Below are 23,242 nucleotides of genomic sequence, written 5' to 3'. Positions count from 1 at the left end.
TTTGATGAAAAAAAACTTTTTCAAAAAAAGGGTTTTTATTTCAGTAACAAAAATTACAATTAATTCTGGATTTAGTATAATTTAAATAACATAATGCATGAATATGGTTATCAATTACTATAACTGATGTTAAAGGTATAAAGTTGACATCAAATGTCAAAATGTATAAAAAATGTATTTTTAAAATAAAAATTTAAAATCAGATTTTTTTTTTGTTTTTGAAAGTTTTTCATTTGAATAAAAATACAGTAAAAAAACATTAATATTGTGAAAAGCTGAATTTTCAGCAGTCATTACTCCAGTTATTGGTGTCACGACCCTTTAAAAAATCTTTCTAATATGCTGATCTGATGCTCAAGAAACATTTTAGTAAACTCGTAGAGATGGTTTTTAAAAGCAGATAGACTATTGGTTGTCATGTAGTCAGCCAAGGGCTCTTCATCTTCATTACTCCTAAGTGCGACTCTGTTTGTGTTTTCATTGGATGATGACACCAGAATCTCTGGCCACAGTAACAATAACAAAACCAACCTACGAACCTGCCGACTTCACACTTATCAACCTCCTGAGAGAAAGAGAGAGTGCTGTGGATCCAGTGTGAAATACTGTGAAGATAAAAAGAGAAAACTGTGCCAAGGACAGAGAGGGATGGGATAGGACAGGACAGGACAGGACAGGACAGGAAGGAGTGATTGATAAGTGAGAGCAGAAAGCCTTAGGTGTGGAGAGGAGACACGAGCGATGAGAGATGAGTGGTAGAGTGAGGAGAGCAAACATGAGAGAGAGGTGGAGAGACAGAGAATACTTGTTATAAGGCAGGACTGCTGTAAGAAGCAGATGGCCCTTTAGCAGAGAGAGACAGAGATATGAGCTAAACAGAAAATGATAATATCATGGAATCACTGAAAGCTCTCATTTCTCTCACCGCTGTCTGCACTACAATGTCCTGGAAATCACAACTTTTACCCTATTCATTTTACCTTGAAAAAAATTTGAAATAAAAAGCCAAAAACACAACACTCGCAACACAACACTACAAGAGCATTAAACTTCATTGAAATATTTGGTCACACTTTATTTTAAAGGGTTAGTTCACCCAAAAATGAAAATAAGCCTGTGTTTTACTCATCCTCAAAGCATCCTATGTGTTTGTGACTTTCTTCTTTCAGCCAAATTCAATCGGAGTTATAATAACAACTGTTCTGGTCCCTCCAAGCCTTTCAATGGATAGGGGTAGGCAGGTGTTGGTTGTCAACAGTTCAGAACACGTGAAATAAAGTGTGCGCATCCGTAATAAAACATCCCTCACACTGCTCCGGGGGGTGAATAAAATCCATTCATTTTTGTAAGATAGATATCCATATTTGAAACGAAATAAAGACTTTTTCTCACTTCCACTGACTCTCGTACATAGAAGATGTTCAGGCAGATGACGTAGGACATATGTGTCGTGCGTGCGCCTCTGAGAAATGCAGAAGCAAAGGAAACAAAGTTTCCTTACTTTAGCAAAGTAAAACTAGTCTTCTCTTGGCCTATATCAAAATCTTCTCACATTTTTCTTTACAAAAACCCATGGATTGAGGGTTAGTAAAACACAAACTAATTTTCATTTCGGGTTCAGTTCTTGCTATTAACAAATTTTCATTTGTATACTACCTTTCAAAGATTTTGGGGTCAATAGGTTTTTATTTTTACTTCAGTCTTCAGATCCAAGAAATTATTCTTATATGCTGATTTGGTGCTCAAGAAACATTTATCATTATTATATCAGTGTTCAAATCAGTGGTGCTGCCATATATTTTTATGGACTCTAAGAACAGCATTTATTTTAAATATAAATCTTTTATAAGATTAACATGTTTGTCAACAGCGCAACCATGCATTGCACAGTCAATACAGCAATCTAAACTACATCATGGGCTGTGGCATTAAATAGATGATAGATATTAACAGCATCATGCTCCTTCTCCGGTAGAGCAAGACTGCTGGATGTCCTCAAGAGCTCCCTGTGGCTGTCATATTTCAACAGCTCCACACAAATCCTAATAACCATCCATTGGGAGAACATCATAAGACCCACACAACTCTGTCCTAAGGGTCCCTTCCACACAAACACAAACACACACTCACACACATCACATCAGCTCCTTTGTTGTTCTTTGTGAATGAAGAAGGGATCAAAGCAGAGGATCTCTACGTGAAGGTGCCCCAACCTCCATCAGAACCACTTGGCCGGTAATGGGATTTCATCGGGGTTGATGAGGTGAGAGTATGATAGGACAGATGGGGGGAGAAAGGGGGATAAGGAATTAGGAACACAAGGGGGGCAGCAATTGATCAGGTGACATCTCCGCTTACTGTACGCTGACATACCTTTCACAGGAAAATGTCTGATCCATCTGGGTAAGATGCACACTGGGTACATTCATCTCCATTTCAAATTGGAACCATTTGAATGAGACCGCAGCCCACAGTTCCAGCAACAGGATACAAGAACTTTCAACAAAAGCCTCCATTTAGAAAACCCAGCATGGAATACATAAAATGTAGTGATGACATTAATGAGTTCTCAATCAAAACCATAATGTAAACCTCATATAAGATTTTTCAACCTATAATGAGATCGTTGAAAATGAAATCCTGTTTTACTGCCGTTCCCTTGTGCTATTCAGTATAATTATTCCAAACATTCATCACGCATGAACAACGGCAGTTCAATGCCAATGTCCCACATACTTTGCAACATAACTGTCTCCTCCTGCTGATAACAAAACCATATTCTGGCAGCTCACATACCAGATCTATGCTTAGTGATCTGCAGTGACATAAATGTGAACCTTGCCTCAAACTATTTAGGTCCAGATAGTCTGAGGCAAATTATGTCCTATAGAACAAGACAATGATTGAAACAGATTCATTTTTATTGGATATTTCTCTCAAAAATAAACCTTCTGTCATTATTTATGCATGCTTATTATTCATCTGCATTGTCAGAAAAAAAGGTAAAATTTTAACTTTAGGGCCAACAGCTTGTCACTGAGGCAGTATCCTTGAAGGGTCAACTTTTGTGCCTTATTAGTACCTTAGAATAGTATTGGTTGCACTTTATTTTACAGTACATGTACTTACATGTACTTTTAGTGTACTTACAGTGTATTTATCTAAGAAAGATCTGGTAATACAAGGTAATTAAAGGTACATGGGGTAGGGTTAGGTTTAGGGGTAGGTTCAGGGTTAGTATTTAATTATTACATAGTTATTGTAATTACTATAATAAGTACATAGTATGTACATGAGGAACAGGACTGTAAAATAAAGTTCTACCGTAGTATTATAGTAGTATTATTCAGTTATTATTATTATTATTGAGTACTACTCAGAAAAAAGATCATCAGATTCCCACTCAAGCGTTCTGCTCTACAGAGATGATGTTATCTTCTGATGAATACTATGCAAACCTGCAGGTGTCACATCAATTTATTTTCCAATTTCCTGTCCGCTGAGATACCCTCTCTCTTTCTATCTCTCTACTGTCCGACTAGATGAAATATTGAGGGCTTCTTCTGCAGAGCAGCAAACTGGCCCTATTTTACCCCATGTGTGCCAGACACTGAGGCGATCGTCTTGAATATCCGGCTCAAGTTCTGTAGTGCTCTGTGGCCCCACAACAACACACAATAAATCAATGAAGCATTTCATTAGAGCAGACGTCTACATCTTCAGCGAGCCGGTGCCCTGTGTATTGTAAAGGTGCACAGCGGCGGACCAGGTCAGGCTGAAAGCTAGAACGCCGGTGTTGTCACAATCAAACAGCCTGACCCCTTACTCCCTTCATCACGACGACACATCAAGAGGTCAGTGAAGCATGACAACCACACAACAGAAGGATCGTGTGACAGCGCAGCGAGTATAAATGTATTCAGCACTTCTCTCCCTCCCTTCAGAGGTCTATCCTCCGCTTCAGATCTGTCCAATGTCATGAGCAGAACTATGCAAATGATATTCACAGTGTTCCCTTGTACTGTTCACCGATGGCTGCTCTGCATATTCCAAACTGGAAATTTCCTCAGGTGGGATTTCACTCAAAAACCAATCCATACATAATAAATAAACTGCATATTTTTGTTTTTATTAAAACACTAATAAGAAAAAGATGCAATCTAGTGTATCCACTGATCTAAATTATGTCCTGGCAGAAAACAAATGTTCATTAATTTCTCCACAAATCATCCCATTCAACAGGCACAAAATAAGAGCTTTTTAAAGCATAAGCCAGTGGCAAAATGATTATATTACAAGTGAAAATCCTCCCCAATCTCCTTCTAAAGTTCCATACCTCTTTCTCATGCAGAAACATCAGGTAGGGGACGAGAAGGCAGAGCGTGTCAGCAGAATCAGCAGTGCGCACGCAGCAGTCTATTCCACTCTGATGTGATAGCAGCATGTGAGCTGCTTTAGCTCTCTCAGCTATTGTTACAGCCGCCAGCTCCGCACTGAGCATGCTCCAAACACCGATCCACTCACCGTTGGCATGGGAACCACTCAAGCACAGACCTCACTAAAAAGGACCTCCCTGATATTCACTCTCTCTTTCTCCCACCTGTCCTCTTGAGGGGGTTTTCCTCGTATTTGTGTCTGTAATCCTGTGAACCAAAGCAAAGCTTTACAGATGAGAATAAATTGATGTAAAATATCCACTCAGGAATTTAACGGAGCTAAATAAGGCAGTTGTAAATGTAGCTCTGACATCATTTTCTCAGACATTGTCTTCTGTCTTCAGTTTAATACAATTAAATTCAGTTTAATTTAAACTGTGATGTTATGAGAAAAAAAAATGATTTGACAAAAATCAGAAGTCGATAGAATCAGATACAGAGTCGATACTCCGCAGGAATGTCCAAAAACCAACTAGTGAATTAGCAAGGTTAACAAGTTTGTTTAGGTTGTTAATGTTATGTTTATCTATTGTTAAATATATATATATATATATATATATATATATAAATTATATATCTATAATTTGTATATTTAATAAAATAATAAAATAAATAACAATAAACTAGATAAAACACATTTAAAAATAATGTAAAAATAAAATAACAATAAAAGCTAAATAAATAGTTTATTTGGGGTTTTATTTTTATATTTATTTTAAAATACCTCAATTTAAATAAATATAAAGTAAATACATTTAAACCCACCTAGTTTTTGATTTGTATTATTTTATAATACAAATGTCTATAAATATTTATCTAGAAAATAAATAAATGCAAATCTAAATCTATAAAGCTAGTCTGAAAAATAAATAAATATCCAAAAAATAAATAAAAGTTTTATTTATATTAGCAATATTATAATAATATAATTATAATAATAGTTATATTAAAATATAATATATATTTAATTTAAAAATTCTGAATTTAAGTAATTTAAATAAATTAATACATACATGAATGTAAAATAATAAATAAATAAATACCTATTTAAAAATAAATAATAAAAATCTAAATAAATAAGCTACTTTATCTGGGGTTTTAATTATTAAATAAATAAAGTAAATATTTAAAAATCTAAATAACTCAGTTCCAGTAATCTCTACTGGAACGCAGTGCAGGATTGTTCTGTATTCCCATGAGAGGGCTTTCAAAGCATGCTGTGCTGTGTAATTACAGTATGTTGCGTGGGGTTGTCATGACTGGGGCATATGGAGAGAACTAATCCTCCGTGTTACTGCACATGTTTCTCAGCTCCTCCAGCTTTCAGAGCACTGAACAGACATCAGCTGAGCCTGTCAAGCCCCGTCAGTCTGCTGTAACCCTGAAACTGTATCTCTGGGGCTCAGGGCTGCAGTGGGTTAAGCAAGGGATTTCCTCTTTACCTCTGTCATACCTCAGTGATGTATTGGGATCAAGAGCAGGAGGTCGGCGACCGATGCATTATCAGCATTTAATACCGAGCTACCTGGAGACACTCAAATTTACTATTAGCTTTTGTTTCAGGGCTTCTAGCCTTTCAAAGCCAAAGTGACACTTTTAACAGGTTTTTTTATGATATGTATCTGTTCAGCACTTTAATAGCTAATCGCACTTGTGGTGGGATCAAAATAAAATCACAGGTCCCTGTGGTTCAGTTGGGGATGGTTTAATACACTACAGCCAGTAAAGCTTCATCCATTAGCTTGAATGCTTCTCCAGAGGGCTGGATTTACAGTATATAGTCTATTTATTAGCAGTAACACAGTGAAATAACTGACACTATATGGTCATGGAAACATATAATCTGATTCACATTGAAACACTACAAAAATTTTGTATAGCTTCAATTACATACACAGACAATTTTTGGGGGGGATATTTAGCAGCAGGTCTACGCTATTCTTAAAAGTACCATGAAGTACCATCTAAAAACCATGAATTTTAGTATTAAAATTTGAGCGTTTCTTCAACTATTGACAATTCTGGCCCTTTGGACATTTAGAAAATAAAGTCACTACATATCATGAATATTTCAGTACGGCATTATTTCTACCACCATTCAAATTTAGTTTTGTGTTTAATAATATTCTACAATGGAAATGATAATGGAAATTATATTTATAACATTTTTGGAATAAACTGTCCGAAGCTAGTGTATCTATAAAAAAAATTGTTTAAACTTTCCCATGACCTACCAAGGTTCAAAGTTTTACTGTGACCACGTTCTAATACAAATCGACCCATTGAACACAAAAGTGCCTTCAGTTCAAGAAACATCAATTCAGAGTGCAGTGACTAAAGCATTTTTAAACTGACAAATGCACAAAATGGATCCAGATCTTGAATACACAGTGGTAGTTGGTGTGTCTGGGAGAAGGGAAGCATTAAAGTGATTGATGGGCCTCAGGGCTTAGAGAGAGAGAGTCTCAAGCTGGTGGCCATGACACTCAAGAAACAGAGCGGCCACAGAGCATCGGCCGTCACTCTGCCCAAAGACTCACCATTCCTAATTTATGAGGGCTCTACCAAGCCTCAATAATTCATACACCCAGCTCCACACAGTGATCACTGAAGCACAGACTGCCTTTCACACGACCAAAAAAAAAGAATTAATAAATAAACACCATTCTCTTTCGACAAGGTTTGCCTCTCCATTATGAAATTCTTTATTTCGGCAGCAGTGGGACTATATTTGGTACTCTGACGCAGAAATGGCTACAAGACCAAAAAGCTGAAACGGCATTCACAAAACGGTCAAACTAAGCAAACAGCTGTTAATATATAAGGGGTTACTGCAAAAATTCTGATGCATTATGATTCAAAACCAAGTAAAAAAAAATTATTCACTGATGAAACGGTAGGTCAAACCTACAAAACTAGCTATTTATTATCCTTTTATTGTGATAATAAAAAAACACCACAATGAATTCACTAAGAATGCACTGACACATAATGCTATTTAGTGGTGTGGCGTCTCTAAAAACTAGGCCTAACTGAACTCAATATTCGCGTAGGATGTCATTAAAACGTATTAGTTTAGCTCTAGGGCTCTATTTTCTATATTTGGCACCATTATGGGAGACAATATTGGTGGACGGATGAGAGACGATCAATTGTACCCTGAGAAAAGGGCTCACAATACACGCTGACACAAATACAGGGAGAGGGCAGCTGGGTTTAACACACTGACACACATACTCTATAAGCTGAGCAAAGAAACTGATGGGATATGCATATATAATGTGCCAGATGTGGGTCAGTGTGCGGTACATTGCTCATATAGATGCATATGTTTAATGTGCCGTACTGAAGTGGTGGCTGGTGCTGGCCTCACTTCCTGTGCTACTCTGAGCCTAGGAAACAGCATGGGAACTGTCCCACATTCCTCAGACGAGTCACGACTGGGGATGCAAACATGTACAGCAGGAATGTATTGTCATTCGTGCATGGGACAATGTCAGTGAGACTACAAGGTATTGACTCAACTCCTCTTTTCAATGAAGCTGCTATGCACCAATGACATATGGGTGCTGTGTGTGAATGAAAAGTTTAGTCCATTAATGGGCCAGACAATCTAAAGGCATGTCAATGGTTATATAACCATAACCAACCCACATTCTTACAGGCAGGTTCTGAATGATCGGTCTCTCTGTTGGTTAATGGGTCTCTTATTAAGTGCCCTACACAATGAGAAGAAAAAATGATCATTAAAGGCATAGTTCACCCAAAAATTTTAATTCTGTCATTAATTACTCACCCTCATGTCGTTCCAAACCCGTAAGGACTTCGTTCATCTTCAGAACACAAATTTGAATATTTTTGAGGAAATCTGAGAGCTTTCTGACCTAAATAGGATCAGAAATAGGGTTGCAAAAAGGTGGAAAATTTCCAGAAACATTCCGGAAATTTTGGACACTTTCCGGGATTGTTTTGGAATCTTTCAGGGATTGCTGGAAAGTTTCCGGAAATGTACCAGAAACTTTTCACCCCTTTGCAACCCTAGTCACCAAACCGTAAAACAAAAATAATTATTTTATTCAGCAATGAAGAAAAAGCCTGAATAAATTGTTGAAAAAAAGTTATTTTTGTTTTCTTGGCACACAAAAATTATTCTCATAGCTTCATAAAATTACGGTTGAACCACTGATGTCACGTGGACTATTTTAACGATATCATTACTATGTTTCTGGGGCTGGACTGTGGTAGTATCCTTGCTGTCTATAGAGGGTCGGAAAACCCTTGGATTTCATCAAAAAAATCTCAATTTGTGTTCTGAAGATGAGCAAAGGTCTTACAGGTTTGGAACAACATGAAGGTGAGTAATTAATGACAGAATTTTAGTTTTTGGACTATCCCTTTAATTCCCAAGATGGACATCTATCAGTCTAGGTGTCTTCTAATGATACCATAAATTCATATTTGCCCACAAGATCATACCATACAATGTTTCCCTTTAAAACACAACTTTGTAACCTTACATTATCTTCACATACTCAGGGTTAGCAGGTCTGAACAAGCCCTCAAAGAACTTTCATTTTGAAAGTTTGATGAGGCCTCATCATTTAAATGATGCAGAATAACCAAAACATAAATAAATAAAAAAGTAATCTGTACATTCCACTAAATGTCATTTACTATATATATTTTTTTTTACATTTTAAGTTTATACCCTAAACAATCAAGTAGAATTAGCCTTTTATGCTTGGAAAAACGGCATGGTCTACACACAATATCCCTTTTTTCGGTCCAAACAAAACATAACTGCACATTAATTTTGCACAGCATAAACAGTGTTTTCCCTTCTAATATATGGTTGCTTGTCCTCCACGGCTGTGTACAATGAGGTAAACTCATTGTAAACTGCAATGTTGTTTATTACGGTGCCCAGGGAAGTAACATGGTATAATATAATAATTTCTTAATTCAAAATAAAATATTGATGAATCCATCTCTGATAATCCTGGGTTGCTATGGTCACGCAGGTTTGTTTACGCATTTAAACTCATAGCCACGAGAAATGGATGTCATTCCCTCAACATAACATCTCGAGGCCACAACATTAGGATGTCATTACCTCGACAAAATTATCTTGTATCCACGACATAATATCACATTAATATGTCGTGGCCAAGTCAAAATTATGTTAACCGAACATGCCACCTCCTGGGCACCGTAGTTTATTCACTTTGCAGTTTGCACAGAACAAAATTGTTTTAATATTCATTTTGATTTTATAGTAGGGCTGTTGCGGTTAAGAAATTTCCCCTGCGGTTATTATGGGTGGCTCAATAGCGCGATACATGGTATTACTGCCGTTTGTTTGTTTTTTTAACATAGCTAATTTATCCTGATTTTGCTGCATACAAAGCTCTATCATTGAGTTATGTAGCATATATTGTTGCTTTTTTAACTGACAAGTGAGACAGGTTTTAAAACATTTTTGTTTATTGTTAAATGCCAAACAGCAACAAGAATTTTTTTTAAAGAAATCATAGAGTTCTAACATGTATTACACGTATTTGCGAGCGACTTTGGACAGCAGCGGAAATCTAGACTGATTATCGTGCCACCACCACATTTTAGAATGTCCCGATGACCTTAAATTAGATGTATTGCCGCGTCACAGGAACATTTTTGCAGCAAATTTTGCATAGCGGCTCATCTAAATTCCCTGGCTCGCCCTTTTCATTGGTTTGAAAGTCGAAATGTTCCCAAACTGGCGACGTGACATTAGATTTTGGGACGAGATCGAGCGCCTCCCATCTCCCATCGGCCTATTTAAACAAACGGTGCACCATAAAGCTACAACGGCTCGCGAGAAAATTACAGTCGTAACCATATTGTATCATTAATTTATTTTACATTGAATGCACAGTGACAAATTGAAAAAACAAGAAGGCCACAGCCTCATAAAAAAAAAAAAAAAAAGGAAAAAAACTGAACGCTGCGGTTGCCGCGGTTTCTGTGGTTGCTATCTTTCCTCTGCGGTTTGCTTGTCAATAGCGCGGTATTACAATATTGCGGTTATTGCGACAGCCCTATTTTATAGTTTAAAATCTGTAGATGTTAAGTCTTGATATCAAAGTCCCTTTAAAACCTTTTTAAATGGCTGTATATGATTGACTTGCTTGGGGTAAGAGAGTCAAGTTCTTCATCGGGCTGCTCCAATCAAGATCGGCCGATCGTTATGCGCATCTCGTCAGTAAAGCCGGTTCTCTAATCAGCGGTAAATTCCATCAGGTGCGTGATTTCACATAGAGCAGCTGTTAATACACGGAGTCATTGGTTCACACTGCAGGGCTTAATTCTCAATTCAGATTTTTTGAAAAAATTAGATTTTTTTGCAAGGCCGTTGACATTTCCAATTAAATGCGACCTCTTGTGATCTCCTGTGTGAACGTGAAATGATCCAGAAGTGACCCGCATGCGCAGAAGAGTACTCAACGCTCAACGACGTCACTCGTTGTTTGCGGAAGTAGCTAATGTTAAACATGGATGTCAACAACAGTGTAGTCAACAGCGGAGCTCTTTTTGCAATATTAAAGTTATTTTCCCAACGGAGCCAGCACAAATACAATCTTCTCGTTTTAAGAAGAAAATTAAAAAGAAGGAGGAGAGCAAGGTTTTTGGCCATGGCGTTTTGTGGAGCAGTGTTAGCAACGTCGGTACAGAGAAACGTGTGGGTGCGGAGTCGCAGCCAGGAGTGGTGGGATACTGATGTGAGTGGCTTCACTAATACAGAATTCATCAGTTTATCTTCTCGTTTCCGCCTACTTCAACGCAGACGTATGACGTTTGCAGCGAATCAATGACGTACGGGTCGGATACATGTGGTCTGGCCGTTCAGACGGAGGTCGCATTTCAAAAGATCGGATACGTATCGGATTCAGGAACACATACCCAAGTGGCCTGGGTCACATTTGAAAAGATCGGATCTGTGTCGTTCAGACTGTCATGAAAAGATCAGATACAGGTCACATAGGGGCAAAAAAATCGGAATTGGGTCGTTTCAGCCTGCAGTGTGAACGTAGCCATTGTTAACTGAGAAGATGCGCAAATCCACGTTCATTTTCAGCGTTTATTTGCGCATCTTCTCAGTTAACAACGGCTCTGTGTAGTAACAGCTGCTCTATGTGAAATCACGCACCTGAGGGAATTTACCGCTTATTAGAGAACCGGCTTTACTGACGAGATGTGCATTAACGATCGGCCGATCATGATCGGAGCAGCCCTAGTTCTTCAATAGCAATTTAATGTCTTATAATCATCTGTTTACAATTGCCGTTTGTAAATGGTTTCAACCAACCTCAGGAAGTGAGTGGTATCAGGAAATGGCCCATATTTGATCAAAATGGTACATATTAATTGATTAAATTGAATGAATAGAATGCTGATTCTAAGTCAACTTTATGTAAAACAGAAGGGAGAGCTAAACTCCTGATGGCATCAGTATTTACACAACAAAAGGGGTCTTATCAAGCCCTTTCAGCAGACATCAAGCACGGTACTGTGATGCAGAATATTCAATGCATTTGATGCTAAACACTATGCAGATGAGCCCTGGTAACAGCCAGGGATGATTTTGCGACCAACAATGTGGCCATTTCATCTCTGAAAATGAAGGGTTTTTTTCACCAGCCTTGATGTAGACAGAATATTATGCTTCACACTGAATGAATCAGTAACCCCTTGATGGCCTGTAGTTCATCAAAACAACTATGAAAAAACAGTCCTCCAGTCATTCAGAAAAATCCAAGTGATAATGTAAAACAAGGAGCCAAAAAAGAAAGCACAGCATGTCTAAATGAAGTGTACTGCATTGATGCCTCCGCTGATATAGTACCGTTAAACTCTTCATTACTACATGATACAGAATATGAAAGGGTCTATTGTAGATACTGCTAAAGCTATAGGGAAAGGGACAGACTTCATTATAGTATATTTTAGACACAAAGAAGTATATAAATGAAAACTGTTCATTTAATCCAGGCCCCTGCTGTTTCCTAAATTTGTTTTTCTGGCTAGAGAGGGAGAACATGATTATTTCAGTCATGCCTTTTGCTTTGGAAACAAACTGTTTTTTATCAAGGAGCATGATTGCACAGATCTGCTGATTCAGCTGAACTACAATACCTACTTAAAATAGAAGACTACACAAACATTAGACTGTTTATATGAAAATGTTCAAATGAAAATGACTCCTACTGTACTACAGAAGGGGAATATGCTACATTTGGGCTCTCATATGTTCACTCATAATTGAATATCATGAGATTTACTTGCTGGTTTGGTGTAGTCAAAAAAAAGGGGGGGCCATAAATGAAAATTCAGCATGAAATGAAAATTCACCTTATCAGTTTTCTAAATGCATATTACTGATTATATTGAACAGTTCATCAGTGTTTGTTAAATTAATTTTTTAATTGACCTTGGATTTTTTTCATATTAAATCATATCTGGATCTTACAGAAACAAATGAATTATCTTATGTAAAGTATGCAGTATTTCTCCAATCATGTAGTCCTCTTATACCCTGACACTACAAGATTAAATTCATCTGTCTTCATTTCTGAATGTGACAACAGATGCATTGAACCAAGTCCCCACCCTACATTTTTTTCTGTCACTACTTCCGTTTCATTGCAACTTTAAGCTATGCATCAGCAATGTACAGTAAAAACAGGAGGCCTTTGAACGTTGAGTGCTCATGTTATCATTATATAGAAAATAACATATTCTACACACAGCGGTTCTGCAGACACCTAAATAAGATAATGCATTTTAACCCTTAAACAGGCAAGAGTGGAAAATGATAAGCAAAAAATATTTTCATGTCATTTTTTACATCATCTGAGCTTAAGTAAAACATATCCAAAAGAATTTTTTAAATATTTGATATATTTTGGATTTTATGAGTTGTGACACCCAGGTCACGTTGCCTGATTAGGGTATAAAAAAGGACCAAGGGTGCGTTCTCCGAAACTACCTTAACGCTACATTGTTCTTAAGTTGTACCTTAAGAAGTACCTTATCGTTAATACGTGGTTTCCGAAACCTTCTTAGTTAAGTATACCTTCTGTAAGTCATGCGTTCGTAAGGTTGGTCTGGAGCGCTCTTAGCTATACCTTATCACTGCTGACGGTTCATACCGCTAGTGGCCACCACTACGCAAAAAGATTTTTTACATCGCAGTTTAATTACACATAGAAAATTTTATATGAACATTTAATATAAAATCTGATTTAGTATTAAAATTACATTTTTACTTTACTTTAAAATTATACACATAAAATACTTAAGTTGTTATAGCCTACACCCAGTGTATGGAAGTGTTTTCATTAATAAAGTTTCCATACACTAATGGTTGTTAGCTTTTTTAATTACTATCCTAAGGCACATCAGCTGGCGAACCATTTGACAGAAAAGGCTTAGGAGTCTATATAAAGAAAGATGAGTTTACACAAACTTTATAGCTATGGCAGCGCTGGCAAAATCGTGCCATTTTTTACGGATCACGTCCCACTGTCTCAATGGGCAGGAACCAGACGCTGCCAATTTCATGGCTATGCTTTCCCAGAGTTCTTTTTTTTTTTTTTTGGAGACCGTTGTGCGGAAACTACCGAATAATACACCTTTGTGGTGTTCCACCTCATCCAGCAGTATAGACATTTCACCAGCAGTGAAGCTGGGCGATCTCTTTTTGCGGACTTTTCCCCCCAACATAGTGAATGTTGGTATGTCTCTCATGTTTGCGCTTTTATTGAGGAAATCATCCAATTACACAAATGAGCGATTTACGCCAATAATGTGATACGGCTGGTGGATAATCAGCATACGTTGGGGAGAACATTAACACACTTATGGTCGTGAGGGTTTGGGATTGTACACTTGCTAAATTATAAACACATACTCATATTTATATCTGCATGTACTTATTTCAATAAGCCCCGATAAAGTTTGTACTATTTCTAAAACGCTTTTTTTTATAAAGAACATTGTTTTCTCAATACTTTACCTATACTGCTGTGAAGGAAAGAGCGCACAATCGATCATCGAGGCGTCGATAACAACCTATTCAGCACCTCCACCATGGACAGCAACTGCTAAGGTCGAATTTAAGAAGGTTTACCTTAAGCAACATCCTAAGGTATAGTTCGGAGAACACACGTAGCAAAGGTATACCTGTAGTTAAGGTGTACCTTTTGAGTATTCGTAGCGCGCTAAGAGACAATGTTATCGGAGAACGCACCCCAAGTCATTAATCTGTTAACTGTTACTGGCCCACTTGCCACTGCATGCTTAAAACAATTATATCCTATACTTTACCTGATGTAATGTTGACAAATTATATATCATTCAAAAGCTTACAAACTCAAGATTCAGCCTGTGAAAACCATTTTGAAATCGGACCTTGCTTTACCATAAAAATGGTACTCTGTTAACCCCCATTTTTTAAATAGGCATTAAAGTGCACTATCCAAACTTAAATTGCTGTAATTTATGAACACTTTGGAATATTAACCTAAGGTTGGTCTCTTTTTAAAGAAGATTAGCAGATTCTGGCAAAAGTGGAATTTTTTCAAGAAATTGAAGTATCAAAACGTTATAGAAGTTTAAATGTACTGTAAATAATATGCGCTATATTAATTTTATTATATTTTATTTATTATAAATATTTTACATAACAGGTTTTACTCTAAAAGTGGTATAAAATTAAAGCCTTGTGTCTAAATAAGTTATGTTACAAATTTGAAGTTGATATGACACATCCACTGGGAGTCATCAAAACTATTTTTAATTTTGCTTAATGATTTCTTCTCTAGATTTCTCTGTGAATTTCACTTCTATCTCAAAATAACCACCAAATATGAAATCCTGAGACTCAGACCTCTCCAATGATATGTTTGTTGCCAAGATTATAAAAAGTTTTGGTTCTAGAAGACCGTAATGCATAATGTTTTATGACACTTGACCCTGCCCACTAAGGGGGAGGTGACCGCCATTAGATTTTAAAGTACCATTTCCATGGTAAAGAAATGTCCGATTCCAAAATGGTTTTCACAGGATGAATCTTGGGCTTCTAAGCTTTCTAAAAGATTTAGTAAAAGACAACAGAGAAAAAGACAACAACAAAAAAGAGTGCCAAGCGTCCCACAGGTGGGACGGTGACCGTTATGGGGTTCATTTCTTTTACCAAGCTCCTCTCCTAGTGGGTGGTGTCAGGTTTTGTATTACACAATTTATTTGAACTACTTTATATAAAAAAAAAAAAATTCTAATCTTGACAAAACACATATCATCAGAAAGTTCTGAGTCTTACAGTCCCATCTACCAACTGTTTTTTGATATTGAGACTGAAATGTATAAATTTGATACAGGAGAATGCATAAAAAAAAAACACCCAGTGGCGATTTTTGGTACAACACCTAAAAATCTCATGGGAAGTTACATTTTGTGATATCAAATTAAAATTTAGAACACAAATTGGTTAGACATATGACTTTGATTTGATAGTAATTTTAGAGTAAAAATTATTTTGTAAAATATATATTTTATATAAAATATTTAGAGTACATTTGATTTACAGTAAATGTAATCATTTTTTTAAGTTACTGTTTCTTTTCTTTTTTAAAATAAGACCAAACTTATGTCTATATTCCAAAAAATTCTTAAATTACAACCATTTAAATTTAGTGTAATGTTACATATATTCTCAATATACTCAATACTCTCTTTTTTATACCCTAAATAGGCAACGTGACTCAGGAGTCACATACATTTCAAAACGTGCTAAATAACAACATAAACAACATATGACTAGATTGTTTTCTTCAGCACCCTAAGACAATGTTCAGAATTAATGTTAGCAGTAATATAATTTTTTTTCCAAAAGAAAAGTAAGTTTAATATATAATTAACTACCTCAAAATCTGAATGATCTCCATCCACATGTTGGATTTAGATCAGGCTGACTAATATACCACTTAAAACTTGAAGCAAATCATGTGACCAGCATACGTGAGACAGACCAGGCATTGATAAATGATAAAAGGATTTAATAAAAAAAATTTCTTATGCCCCAAAAAAGACAATAAAAACTATGTGACTCGTGGGTCACGTTGCCTGATTTAGGGTTAATAAACACTCAACAGTGAATAAAGCCTATTACAACCTTTCTGACATTGTGCACATTTCCACTTAATTTTACCTCAAGGTCATTAAAAAAAAAAATCCTTGAATTACAAGCCAATTTTCTAAATCAAATAATACATTTTTAACCACCCAACACATATTGGTCCTTTCTATTGACAAGGTGACCTAGACTATATTAAAGAACAAAACAATACAAACACAGCAGGAAGGACATTCATCATGAGATGTGTTATATCAGAGCTATATGGGCTGAACAAGAGCTGTGTCAAATGTTGCATATACATATATACACATATCTCGCCCTCTTTAGTCATCATGCTGTGGTAATTTATTCATTCTAAAATCAACATCGTAATATGATAATGTAATGTGTTATTCTAGTTGTGAAACATTTCGGATTATTCTTTCTCAAAATAAACGTGACATGCCATGTATCATGGGCAAGGCCAGACTGATATGATGTTGTTGTGGTAGACCTTCCAAAGAACATTCACACTTGACTAGGCAAAACAAACAGTAGCTATATAACGTCATTTGCATCTTAGCTAAGTTCAATTATGGAATATTAAGAGTTTGTTTAAATAAAACACATTTAAAGTAGGTGACATACTACATGTAATCTGCAGGAGATAAGCAAATGTGTGACTCATACTGAGCAGTTCTGAGCTCATCTGTCCTTGCAGCTCTCCTGTCAAGTCTTCAGCTAGTGACCATGATGCATGTCAAGGTCATTTAATGTGTTTTTAGTTTATCTAATCTATAGCTAAATACAATTTTGATTTAAAGTAATCTACACAACACTGAAATAGGCACTAGATTTCATTTCACTTTAGATCTTATTTATCTCACTACCTTCATTTGGAGAAGTAGATTTTTTTTAATTCCACGATGCATTATGCACATGACCAAACCATCTTTTTAACCTTGCTTAATTGTAGCAAGGTCAGTGGCAAAAATATTTGAAAAAAAAAGTTTAGTTTTTTGTGTTTCTGAAAAAAATTAATAATGATGATTTTTTTTTTGCATCACTACTAAACTGCAAAAGTTTGAGGCAAAAACGTTCTGATCGAGAACAGCTCTCATTAAATTTAACTGCAACTTTATTTGTCCAGTAAGCAACTGAGGAAAGAACAGCAATCCTGTAATGCCTCCCATGATGACCATTACTTAGATAATGCAGTCCGTGTGCACAGGAGTCCTGATCTCAGCCAATCATTTAATGGAGAACAATCATCCTCTCTCCACCATTTCTGAGTCCACCGTGTCTGTGTCTAACATCTGCCAATGCCACTTTATTCTAATAGTTTTCTTTCATTACGAGTTTCATTTCTTGAGATTGCATGACCTCTAAAGTGCTGTAAAACGTTTGCAAGATCAATGTTATGATGATTACGTGATAAAAAGATTTTCAATGTGGTTTTAATCTTTAGAATATATATTTAAAAGAATATGTTGTGCAGTTACAGGTATAATGTCCATTTTCAATATATATATATATATATATATATATATATATATATATATATATATATATATATATATATTGAAAATGGACATTATTACATTATTATTACATTATTATATACAAGATTAGATTGGTCATTGGGATCAAATGCAGAACGTCTAATCTAAGAATGTCAGCTGGTCTCCATCTGTAATGGACAAATAATGGCAGATTTCCAGTCATCTTCACCCCATACTCTTAAGAGTGAAGACAGTCACCCAGCAACCTGCTAATTTCCTCCAATCACATGCGTCTGATGCCCCCATCTCAGTTTCTATTGACTTTTAATGATCATATTTATAGATATGAATTTAGTATTCAGAGATCCTGCACTTCTGTATTTGCTTATGAATGACATCCAACAGTAAAGCTGTTGCTTTAATTAGGGTATCCTCCTGTGAAGAAATCAAAGCCGAAGCTTTAGACTCAGAGAATTGGAGTAATATGAAAGACGCTTGCAGGATGGAAAACCTCGCTCATAAATAATAAATGAAAACTCGACAGTCCATTCATTTAGTCTGCGCTGTTAATGAACTAAACAGGTCCAATGACTTGTTTGGTAGATGCTCATACTTACAGTCACTCGTTTCGTAGAGATGACGGCGTGACGGTTTCATCCAAACACGATTCTGCCGGTTAAAGGCGGGACACACGTGATGTTTGTGAATGAACCGGCTGGCGACGACCCCCGAGAAAGCTGCCTACGACCCCACATCTGTCTGTGTGAATGGAAATCAGAGTGCACTGTTTTTTCAAAGTACGTAAATGGCATAAAATTGCACTTTTGTGCTACTCCATAGTCAAAATGGGAGACTATTCCGCTGATATGGAATTATAATTTGTTTAATATAATGTAAAATAATTATTAATTTATAATTAAAGTCATTATTAATTTATTATATGTTCTTATTAAATTACCAGCTTTGAACATACCTTAAATATATATTTCTGGATTTACACTACGGTGCAGCATTTTTTGTGTTGCTGCTAGTGCTACTGAAAAGCGACTAGGATTTATGTTATTAAAAAAGGTCAATTTTCTTAAAGAGCACTAGAGGGGGCCCTTGGGTTGGGGTTAAAAAATGGACACTTCCGTCTGACGTTGCGTCAGCGTTGACTGAAAGTGTTTTTAGCCAATTACAGTGGAGAAATGCTCCAATGAAGCGTGACCAAGTCCGCAAACACAGCCAATCACAGCGTAGCAAGAGCAAGCAACGGGTCCATACTCCAGAAGTGAGGTGTCTATTTCTGCCGTAGTTGGTATCGAACCAAGCAGAAAGTTAAAAACTTGTAACATATGATTACAAAATTGTGATTAGAATGAATGGAACAGCATATTCAAACTTTGACAATCAAGAACACGTGCTCAAACTAGGCGAAACCTTTGAGAAACAACCTAAAAGTGCATTCCACACGGTACGATGTAAGTGTCATCTTTTACATTATCTCTTTATTAGCATATTTATATAAACACATAAAAATAAATAATATTTTGAAAAAAGGGTCTGTTTTTATTTACGCTGATACTGAAACCATAAGTTGTTTTCAAACAATGTGCACAGGCATATGAGAAGGCAGCTATGTGCTTTTCCACCTTGCGTTTGTGGATAACGTTAGAAGGGATTGAGCAAAAACCAGAAGCTAACAATAAATAGATTTTTCTACATATTAGATTGTGTTTTATTAACGTCTACACCTACCCAAACCCTAAACCTACCTCTTAGAATTAAGCAAAAATAGTAATTGTTGTACAGTATGAGGAAAAATTACGCCTTATCGATGTGCGCATGCCCAGTAGTTGTTGCTGTATGGCATCTGGTTAACTCATCTTTTTAATGTTATTTGGGAATAATAAAAAAGCATTTGCGCTTATAATAGAATCCTACCCAAACGAACACCATTTTATATACTCTGAAATGCTGTGGTTTAAAATTATTTCATGAGAAAGTATTGACTTTCCTTCACAATAGGAAACACGCGCCCTCTGTAGGTTCTGCATTGACACTACACTACTTCTGATGTCAGCAATGGCACACATGGTTATGAAATATGAATCTTTTCTTCCTGATCATAGATGATTTCAAACCAGCCTCCATAGACACAACATGTGAGGGCGAGCTGGAAGTGGGCAAAGGAGAGCAAGTTACAGTCACACTACCAAACTTAGAGGTAGGTTCAGTAACCTTACTTCCACAAAAACAAAACAAAAAAAAACCTTGTATGTACAGTAACATCCCATCAATCTCTACAGGGATCCACGACACCTGTCACCGTATTTAAAGGTTCCAAAAGGCCTTATATGAAAGAATGTGTTCTCATTGTTAACCATGACACAGGAGAGTATCGTCTGGAGAAACTCAGCAGCAACATTGCAGTCAAGAAGACCAGGTATACTGCTTGTGTTCCAAGCCATATGGATTTGTCATTTATTTCATTTTATACTCCGTTAAAACAATAATGTAAACAAATTGTCGTATTTGCATTTCCTTACAGGGCTGAGGGAAGCAGTAAGATTCAGTCACGGCTGGAGCAACAAACCAGCAGGCTGAGTCAGCAGATGAAGACCGGCAGTGGAAACAAGCCTCCATCCAGCACCAAGAGCTCTCCTCCCAAGGAGAAAATGTCTCCATCACCCCCCATGGATGATATTGAGCGAGGTAGTATGTCTTGACAGTATCCGGAAACACCGAAATTAGGGTTTTAATTAGTTCAGTCAGTATAATCAGCAGGACACCAGCTTGATTAGAGAGCCATAATCCAAAAACATGTATGGAAATGGTAAAATAGACAAAAGTACATTACTGTTCAAAAGTTTAGGGTCAGTATATTTAAAAATAATAATAATTGTATTTTTAAATAAATACTTTTATTTTGCAAGAACATATTAAATTGATCAAATATGACAGTAAAGACTTAAAAAAAATACATTCATTCATAAAAGAATCATAAAAAAGTTGATTCTACAAAAATATTAAGCAGCACAACTATTTAAAAAATTTTTTTTTTTTACAATTGAGCAACAAATCAGCATATTAGAATGATTTCTGACGATCATGTGGCAGTGAAGACTGCAGTTATGACTGCTGATAATTCAGCTTTGCCATCCCAGCAATAAACTGCATTTTAAGTTATTATTTTTTGGGTACCTTGTGTAATCAGTGTAACAGTGTAATTATATATTTAAGTACTGCGTAATATTATTTAACTACATGTAATTACTATATGGTTAGGATTAAGGTTTGGCTCAGGTTTACTTGCATGTAATTATGCATAATTTATTATTATTATAATAGTAAGTACATGTAACAAGGACACCATAAAATAAAGTGTTAAATTTTTTTTATAATTTAAGTTATTATATATAACATAATGTACATATTATGTACAGTATGTATTATTTTAAATTATAATATACCATAATAGTCCTGTTTTTACTATATTGATCAAACAAATGCAGTCTTTGTGAGAATAAGAGACTTCTATTAAAATCATTAAAATCTTACTGACCCAAACCCTTGAACAGTAGTGTACAAGCATGTGTACTGGACTTCTTTAGGTAGTCCTTCTTGTTTTTTGTGTTTGTGTAGAGCTGATGGCCGAGGCGCGTGTCATGGATCAGATGAGCAGTGGAGACAGCTCCTCAGATTCCCACAGTTCCTCCTCCTCCAGTAGTGGGGACAGCTCCAGCAGCAGTGACTCCGAGGATGAGGATCGCCCCCCGCATAATGTGGCCCCAGCTCCCCACCAGAGCACCTCTCAAAGCCGTGTGGAGGAAAGCAGCGAGCATTTCATGAACACACTCAGTGAGTTTCAGGGCTTCTGGGTGATCTTGGATGGTCTGCCACTCTGTTTTATGTGTCTAATATACCAATGTTTCGATTTATTTCAGAAAATGATCTCCAGTTGAGTGAGTCTGGGAGTGAAAGTGACGATGACTAACCGCAAAGATGTGTGGGACACCTGATACTGAAAGAGGGTCAGGTGCTCAGGAAGTACATTTACTAGTTAAAACTTTGTGATACCTGAAACCAAATCCCTGTCAACTTCTCAGTTACGACTTTTTTTTTTCTTTCCCCCAGTTTCTTAGTAATACTTGCATCAGCACAAGCTGTGCCAATGGACACATAGCTGGGGGGTTTGCTGTATTAGTAAATTAAGAACAAGTATTTATTTTGTTGAGAATGCTACTGCATAGATGTTAGTTTTATAGGAATTTGCTATAATTACTTATCCAGAGGTTATAGAATTATATCTGTTTGTGAATTAGCTGTTTAGAAAGATCACCATGGTCTTCTTTTCATCTCTATATTTTTTCAGGCTTAACATACTCGAGCACAAGTGATTTAGCAGCATTTTATAAGGAGTCTTAAGGAGCCCTAGTGCATTAAGATGCCAAGCTCAATCTCAGATATTTACCCGATCCTGCAATACTTGAATTTGTCTCTTTTGTTGATTCAGAGACATTTGTTCATGACAAACTGTGCCTTGTATATAAGGTGTATTTTGACTATCCATCCCATTCTCTTACATTGAAGTACAACCATTTTTTTTATTCCTGCTTGGGTTCCCTAAAATATGATCTCCATCTAGAGGTAGAAGTCTGTGTTGTGTATGTCTTACTATATGCCTCTGGAAGGCCCAAAAGCAACACTCAAACTCTTAAAGGATGTCCTTAGCCAACCCTTCTTGAGCACTAATTGCAAAATATGATGTGCCATTATTATAGCAGGGTTGACTGATGTGGTTAAATGTAGTACTGTTGGAGGTTTGATCATTAAAATTGTGTGTAGACTAATAAAGATTTGTTTAGTGGAGTTTATTTGTTGATCATTTTATTGTCTCAATATAGCAGCACATCATCATATAGCAGCATCTGAGCTGCAAAGTAAGTATGTTAACTGAGCTTCAAGTTATGGCAGAATTAACTTGTTCAAGTCTGACTGAGTATTTGTGAGATAGGAATCATTGCTCTAATTATATTTAAATCTTTTACAACATTATGCAGTGGTTTATAAGACATGCATCTTTTCTGTGGAGACTGTTTGAAGAAACTTTTTCACAAGGATTGGGTTGTTTCTGAAGCGAAGTTACTATGGCCCTGAGCGTGTGT

At 36.3% G+C, this 23,242-nt stretch overlaps 2 protein-coding genes across 4 annotated transcripts in view; one reads left to right on the top strand and one right to left on the bottom strand.

Annotated features, from left to right (window-relative positions):
* si:dkey-91i10.2 (uncharacterized protein LOC555224 homolog) overlaps window positions 1-18,883 on the bottom strand; it is a 39,516-nt gene extending 20,633 nt beyond the window's left edge. For 2 of the 3 annotated variants that reach the window (XM_059500021.1, XM_059500023.1), the window contains exon 1: window positions 18,710-18,883. The gene's annotated coding sequence lies outside the window, so the exon portion shown is untranslated. Of the gene's footprint in view, window positions 1-4,336; window positions 4,636-18,709 lie in introns of those variants that run through there. The other variant, XM_059500022.1, reaches the window with a different exon arrangement.
* Window positions 18,884-19,319: 436 nt separating this feature from the next.
* Window positions 19,320-22,951, top strand: LOC132095214 (ELL-associated factor 2-like). The gene is made up of 6 exons (XM_059500020.1): window positions 19,320-19,555; window positions 20,207-20,301; window positions 20,384-20,520; window positions 20,626-20,789; window positions 21,720-21,935; window positions 22,022-22,951. Exons 1-6 carry the CDS (start codon window positions 19,453-19,455, stop codon window positions 22,069-22,071), a joined length of 765 nt encoding a protein of 254 aa, XP_059356003.1. The 5' UTR covers window positions 19,320-19,452; the 3' UTR covers window positions 22,072-22,951.
* The last annotated feature ends 291 nt before the right edge of the window (window positions 22,952-23,242 follow it).

This window comes from Carassius carassius, chromosome 19, assembly GCF_963082965.1.
Source record: "Carassius carassius chromosome 19, fCarCar2.1, whole genome shotgun sequence".
Classification (NCBI taxonomy): domain Eukaryota; kingdom Metazoa; phylum Chordata; class Actinopteri; order Cypriniformes; family Cyprinidae; genus Carassius; species Carassius carassius.
The sequence above is the reverse complement of the archived record's forward strand: the minus strand, read 5'-3'. Positions and strand labels throughout refer to the sequence as shown.